This window comes from Camarhynchus parvulus, unplaced genomic scaffold, assembly GCF_901933205.1.
Source record: "Camarhynchus parvulus unplaced genomic scaffold, STF_HiC, whole genome shotgun sequence".
Lineage (NCBI taxonomy): Eukaryota > Metazoa > Chordata > Aves > Passeriformes > Thraupidae > Camarhynchus > Camarhynchus parvulus.
Window position 1 is genome coordinate 83,719 of NW_022148655.1, and position 7,402 is coordinate 91,120.

The 7,402-nt window shown below is 63.7% G+C and overlaps 1 protein-coding gene across 1 annotated transcript in view; it reads right to left on the reverse strand.

Annotated features, from left to right (window-relative positions):
- C3 (complement C3) overlaps positions 1 to 6,794 on the reverse strand; it is a 44,345-nt gene extending 37,551 nt beyond the window's left edge. The window contains exons 1-8 of the mRNA XM_030970741.1: positions 6,694 to 6,794; positions 5,487 to 5,679; positions 3,111 to 3,270; positions 1,696 to 1,766; positions 1,510 to 1,604; positions 1,334 to 1,416; positions 1,140 to 1,230; positions 156 to 258 (exon numbers count right to left, since the gene is read on the reverse strand). Of these exons, the coding sequence (XP_030826601.1) occupies positions 156 to 258; positions 1,140 to 1,230; positions 1,334 to 1,416; positions 1,510 to 1,604; positions 1,696 to 1,766; positions 3,111 to 3,270; positions 5,487 to 5,679; positions 6,694 to 6,794 (897 nt within the window). The remainder of the gene's footprint in view (positions 1 to 155; positions 259 to 1,139; positions 1,231 to 1,333; positions 1,417 to 1,509; positions 1,605 to 1,695; positions 1,767 to 3,110; positions 3,271 to 5,486; positions 5,680 to 6,693) is intronic.
- Between the last annotated feature and the right edge of the window lie 608 nt (positions 6,795 to 7,402).

The window sequence follows — 7,402 nt, forward strand, 5'->3', positions numbered from 1 at the left end:
GTGCCAGGCTCACTGGGACAGTGACAGTGACAGTGACAGTGACAGTGGTAGTGGCAGTGCCAGGCTCACCGGGACAGTGGCAGTGACAGTGACAGTGACAGTGACAGTGACAGTGACAGTGACAGTGACAGTGGCAGTGGCAGTGCCAGGCTCACCGGGACGCGCCGCAGGGACTGGGGGATGCTCTTCCTCTCGTCGTCCACCATGACCCCGAAGAGGACAAAGGCCATCCCCTCCACCTTCTTCCCGTACAGGTACCTGGGGACAGCCACCGTGCCACCCTGTCACCCTGTCACCCTGTCACCCTGTCACTGTCTCACCCTGTCACCCTGTCACCCTATCACTGTGTCACCATGCCACCCTGTCACCCTGTCACTGTGCTACCATGTTACTATGTCACCGTGTCACTGTGTCACTCTGTCACCCTGTCACCGTGTCACCGTGTCACCGTGCCACCGTGTCACCGTGTCACCCTATCACTGTGCCACCATGTCACTGTGTCACTTTGTCCCCATGTCCCCATGCTGTCACCCCTCTGCCATCCCATCGCTGCCACCACCAATGTCCCCGTGTCCCCATCCTGCCACCACCAGTGTCCCCATCCTGCCACCCCTGTCCCTGTCATCCCATCGCTGCCACCACCAATGTCACCCCATTGTCCCCATGTCCCCATCCTGTCTCTGTCATCCCATCCCAGCCACCATCAATGCCGCAATTGTCCCCATGTCCCCATGTCACCCCATGTCCCCATCCTGCCACTCCTGTCCCTGTCATCCCATCCCTGCCACCACCAACAATGTCCCCATGTCCCCATCCTGTCACCCCATCTCTGTCGTCCCATCCCTGCCACCACCAATGTCCCCATGTCCCCATCCCATCCCTGCCACCACCACCGATGTCCCCATGTCCCCACCCTGTCCCTGCCATCCCATCCCTGCCACCACCAATGCCATCAATGTCCCCATGTCCCCATCCTGCCACCACCACCGATGTCCCCATGTCACCCCGTGTCCCCCTCCACCCTGTCCCCGTGCCACCCCCAGGGCCACCAGCTGAGCCCAGCTGTCCCCTGTCCCCCCACGCAGCTGTGACCCCAGAGGGGACACTTTTGTCCCCAAAAAGGGACATTTTGGTGTCACCTGGCGTGGATGGACACCTTGAAGTCCTCCTGGCTGTCGATGTACAGGAACTTCTTCTCAGGAGTCAGGGACACCTCGAAGCTGGGCAGCACTGCGGGGTGACAGCGGTGACATCACCGGTGACATCGGTGACACCGCCACCCCTTGGGGACAGCCCCGATTGTCCCCAAGGCCACCCCTCACCCCTCACCCACCGTATTCCTTGACCTCGAATTGGGTGCTGAAATCCTGATCCGGAGAATCCTCGAATTTGGCCGAAATCGTCCACATGCCCAAGCTGGGGGAGGTGACAGGGAGGTGACAGCGAGGTGACAGGGAGGTGACAACCTGGGGGTGTCCCCAGGCCACCGCGGGGGACGGTGACACCCACCTGACGACCTCGGGCAGGTTGTGGGTGAGGGACAGGATCCCGTTTTTGGCCGGAGACGACACCAGGACTTGTTTGATGATGACGTTGTCGGGCGTCTGAGGGGACGCGGGTGGCACCGTGTCACCCGTGTCACCCACCTGTGTCACCCACCTGTGTCACCCACCCGTGTCACCCCAGGGCACTCACCTTGACCTCCGCGGTGACCGTCTTGGCCACCGGCTGCATGAGGTGGTTCACGGTGAAGAGGCGGCAGAGCACTGGCAGGGGACACGGGGACAAGGTGAGGGGACAAGGACAGGGTGAGGGGACAAAGTAAAGGGACACAAGGGACAAGGTGAGGGGACACAGTGTCCCCTCCGGTGCTGGCTGTCCCCACATGTCCCTTCTCACCTTGTCCCCTGTGTCCCCTCCCAGTTCTGGCTGTCTCCACGTGTCCCCTGTGTCCCCCCACCTTGTCCCCAGGTGTCCCTGCAGTGTCCCCGTGCTGTCCCTGTAGTGTCACTGCAGTGTCCCCAGCTGTCCCCTGGTGTCCCCCAGTGTCCCCAGGGTCGCTCACTGGTGCTGCTGGGGGTGTCCCCCTGCCTGTGATGTCCCCACAGTGTCCCCATCCCCTCGGTGTCCCCATCCCCTCCAATGTCCCCAGCTGTCCCTGCAGTGTCCCCCGGTGTCCCCCAGTGTCCCCTTCTCTCCCCAGGTGTCCCCAGGGTCACTCAGCGGTTCTGCCACGGGTGTCCCCCTGTCTGTGATGTCCCCACAGTGTCCCCATCTCCACAGTGTCCCCATTCCCACAGTGTCCCCATCTCCTCAGTGTCCCCATCCCCTTGGTGTTCCCACAATGTTGCCCTCCCCGCAGTGTCCCCAGCTGTCCTTGCAGTGTCCCCAGCTGTCCCCAGGGTGTCCCACCGGTGCTCCCCGGGGGTGTCTCCAAGCCCCCAAGGTGTCCCCACCCCCTTGATGTTCCCACAGTGTCCCCATCCCCTCCAATGTCCCCGCAGTGTCCCCAGCTGTCCCTGCAGTGTCCCCGGGGTGTCCCTGCAGTGTCCCCAGATGTCCCCAACTGTCCCTGCAGTATCCCTGCGCTGTGCCCGCAGTGTCCCCGCAGTGTCCCCAGCTGTCCCCGCAGTGTCCCCAGGGTGTCCCCTCACCGGTGCTGCCCGGGGTGTCCCCATCCCCTCCAATGTCCCCACAGTGTCCCCACTCCCTCAGTGTCCCCATCCCCTCCAATGTCCCCAGGTGTCCCCGGGGTGTCCCTGCAGTGTCCCCAGGGTGTCCCCAGGATGTCCCCAGGGTGTCCCCATTCCCTCGGTGTCCCCACAGTGTCCCCACTCCCTCGGTGTCCCCATCCCCTCCAATGTCCCCAGCTGTCCCGCAGTGTCCCCAGCTGTCCCCAGGGTGTCCCCGGGTGTCCCCAGGGTGTCCCCTCGGTGTCCCACGTGTCCTCCCCTCCCCATCCCTCCAATGTCCCCAGCTGTCCTGCAGTGTCCGGGGTTCCCCAGGGTGTCCCCTCGGTGTCCCCATCCCCTCCAATGTCCCCAGCTGTCCCCGCAGTGTCCCCAGCTGTCCCCAGGGTGTCCCCAGGGTGTCCCCGGCTGTCCCCTCACCCGTGCTGCCCGGGGTGTAGATGGGTTTGTCGGTCTGCACGAAGATGTGGCCGCTCTGCAGGGACACCAGCAGCACCTTCTCCAGTGTCACCGCGGCCACCCGCGCTGTCACCACCACAAACTGCTTCCCTGGCGCCTGCGGCAGCGCCTTGGCTGGCACCTGGGGACAGGGGGACACTGGGGACACTGGGGACACTGGGACACTGGGGACATTGGGGACATCTGCAGGGACAGGGGATATTTGGGACATTGGGGACATCCACAGGGACAGGGGCATTGGGGATATTGGGGACACTGGGGACATCTGCAGGGACTGGGGACATTAGGGACACTGGAGACATTGGGGGCATTGGGGACATTGGGGACACTGGGGACATTGGGGACATTGGGACATTGGGGACATTGGGGACATCTGCAGGGACAGGGGACAGGGGACATTAGGGACACTGGAGACATTGGGGACATTGGGGACATTGGGGACACTGGGGACACTGGGGACATTGGGGACAGGGTGACATTGGGGACAGGGTGACATTGGGGACACTGGGGACATCCACAGGGACATCTGTGGGACAGGGGACATTGGGGACAGGGGGCATTGGGGACATCCACAGGGACAGGGGACATTGGGGACATTGGGGACATCTGTGGGGACACTTGAAGGTGACCATCCCCATGGACACGAGGAGTGACCACCCCTCTGTCCCCAGGAGTGACCACTGTCCCCAGCAGTGACCACCCCTCTGTCCCCTCCGGCCATTCCCCAGCCCCGGTCAGGGTCAGTTCCCGTTTCCCGTCCTGGGCAGTGACCGTGGGGACGGTGACCCATGCTGGTCACCAGGGAGGTGACACTGACCAGGGGGTGGTGACACTGACCAGGGGGTGGTGGCACTGACTGGAATGGGGTGGTGGCACTGACTGGAAGGGGGTGGCAGTGACTGGAAGGGGGAGGTGGCACCGTACCTTGATGGTGACAGTGACCACAGGGAGGTGACAGTGACCAGAAGGGGGTGGTGGCAGTTACCAGAAGGGGGAGGTGACACTGACCAGGGTGGGAAGGTGACACTGGCCAGGGTGGGGAGGTGACCCGTACCTTGATGGTGGCCGTGGCCAGAGGGGGTTGGTGACACTGACCAGGGGGTGGTGACAGTGACCGGGGGCGGGTGGTGACACCGTACCTTGATGGTGACAGTGACCACGGGGAGGTGACACTGACCAGGGTGGGGAGGTGACAGTGACCAGGACGGGGAGGTGACCCCGTACCTTGATGGTGGCCGTGGCCAGAGGGGGTTGGTGACACTGACCAGAAGGGGATGGTGGCAGTTATCAGAAGGGGATGGTGACACTGACCAGAAGGGGATGGTGGCAGTTACCAGAAGGGGATGGTGACAGTGATCATGGGGAGGTGACACTGACCAGAAGGGGAGGTGACACTGGCCAGAAGGGGAGGTGACACTGGCCAGAAGGGGGATGGCAGTGACCAGGGGGAGGTGACAGTGACCAGAAGGGGATGGTGGCAGTTACCAGAAGGGGGAGGTGACAGTGACCAGGGTGGGGAGGTGACAGTGACCAGGGTGGGGAGGTGACCCGTACCTTGATGGTGGCCGTGGCCAGAGGGGGTTGGTGACACTGACCAGGGAGTGGTGACAGTGACCGGGGGCGGGTGGTGACACCGTACCTTGATGGTGACAGTGACCACGGGGAGGTGACAGTGACCAGGGTGGGGAGGTGACATCATACCTTGATGGTGGCCGTGGCCAGAGGGGGTTGGTGACACTGACCAGGGCGGGGAGGTGACACTGACCAGAAGGGGATGGTGGCAGTGACCAGAAGGGGAGGTGACACTGACCAGAAGGGGAGGTGACACTGACCAGGGGGAGGTGACACTGACCAGAAGGGGGATGGCAGTGACCAGGGGGAGGTGACAGTGACCAGAAGGGGATGGTGGCAGTTACCAGAAGGGGGAGGTGACAGTGACCAGGGGGGGGTGACAGTTACCAGAAGGGGGAGGTGACACTGGCCAGGGCAGGGAGGTGACCCGTACCTTGATGGTGACAGTGACCAAGGGGAGGTGACACTGACCAGAGGGGGAGGTGACCCGTACCTTGATGGTGACAGTGACCAAGGGGAGGTGACACTGACCAGAGGGGGAGGTGACACTGACCAGAAGGGAATGGTGACACTGACCAGAAGGGGAGGTGACACTGACCAGGATGGGGAGGTGACCCGTACCTTGATGGTGACACTGACCAGAGGGGGAGGTGACACTGACCAGGGTGGGGAGGTGACCCGTACCTTGATGGTGACAGTGACCAAGGGGAGGTGACACTGACCAGGGGGAGGTGACACTGGCCAGGGCGGGGAGGTGACCCGTACCTTGATGGTGGCCGTGGCCATCATGCCCTGCTCCGGGCTCAGGGCCACGTTGGTCCGGAACAGGACCTGGCGCTTCTGGGGGAAGTCCTGGACCAGCAGCAGGGCCTGGGTGGCCGCAGCCACCCCGGGGGCCTCCAGGAGCACCTGCTCGTCCGTCTCCAGCCGCAGCACGGCCGGGGTCACCATGGTCACCCTGGGGACAGCAGCGGGCTGGCATGGGGCTCGGGGGGGCACGGGAATGAGGAACCCCAAAATCTGCCCCAAAAACACCTTGGGGACCCAGAAACCTCAAAATCTGCCCCAAAAACACCTTGGGGAACTCAGAAACCCCAAAATCTGTCCCCAAAAACGCCTTGGGGACCCAGAAACCCCAAAATCTGTCCCCAAAACACCTTGGGGACCTCAGAAACCCCAAAATCTGCCCCAAAAACACCTTGGGGACCCAGAAACCCCAAAAACACCGTGGGAACCCAGAAACCCCAAAATCTGTCCCCAAAACACCTTGGGGACCTCAGAAACCCCAAAATCTGCCCCAAAAACACCTTGGGAACCGAGAAACCCCAAAATCTGCCCCAAAAACACCTTGGGGACCTCAGAAACCCCAAAATCTGCCCCAAAAACGCCTTGGGGACCCAGAAACCCCAAAATCTGTCCCAAAAACCCCAAAATCTGTCCCAAAACCCCCAAAATCTGTTCCAATTGGGGACCTCAGAGCACCCAGAAACCCCAAAATCTGTCCCAAAAACACCTCGGGGACCCAGAAACCCCACAACCCCAGAGCACCCATAGGTGGGGATGGGTCTCATGGGTGGGGGTGGGGTTTGGATGGGGGTCCCATGGTTTGGGGGGTCCCATGGACAATGGGGTGGGGGTCCCATGGGTGGGTTTGGGGTGGGGGTCCCATGAATGGGGTGGGGGTGAGGGTCCATGGGTGGGGGTCCCATGGGTGTGTTGGGGGTCCCATGAGGGTCCCATGGGTGGGGTGGGGGTCCCATGGGTGGGTTTGGGTTGGGGGTCCCATGAATGGGGGGGGTCCCAAGGTTTGGGGCGGGGGTCCCACGGGTGGGGGTTGGGTTTGGGGCGGGGGTCCCATGGGTGGGGGGGGTCCCAAGGTTTGGGGCGGGGGTCCCACGGGCGGGGGTTGGGTTTGGGGCGGGGGTCCCACGGGTGGGGGTTGGGTTTGGGGCGGGGGTCCCCGGTGTCTCACAGCTGAGCGCGGGCGGGGGTCCCGAGCAGCGCCAGGGATCCGAGGAGGAGGAAGAGGAGGGGATGAGGATGAGGAGGGGGCGGCAGCGCCGGAGCCCCCATGGCCGCAGGGAGGGGGCGGCGACAGCGACAGCGACGGCGACGGCGACAACGACGGCGACAGCGACAGGGACAGGGACACGGGGGGGTCCCTTTATGGGGGTGGCCCCGGGGCGGTTAATGGGTAACCCGAGCCCCGCCCCCACCCATGGGAGGGGTCAGGGTGGGGGGTGGGGTGGGAGGGGCGCTCCAGCCACCCCCGGTCACTTTTGGTCACCCCCAGCCAGGTGTGACCACCTCCGGCCACCCCAGGCCACCTCCGGCCACCTTCGGTCACCTCCAACCATCTCCGGCCACCTCTGGCCACCTTTGGTCATCCTCGGCCACCTTCGGCCACCCCCGGCCACCTCCAGCCACCTTCGGTCACCTCCAGCCACCTTCGGTCACCCCCGGCCACTTTTGGTCATCTTTGGTCACCTGCGGACACCTGTGACCACCTTTGGCCACCCCCGGCCACTTTCGGTCACCTCCGGCCACCCCCGGCCACCTCTGGTCACTTTCAGTCCCCTCCGGCCACCCCCGGCCACCTCTGGTCACTTTCAGTCCCCTCCGGCCACCGTCGGCCACCCCCAGCCACCTTCGGTCACCTCCAACCACCCCCGGCCACCTCC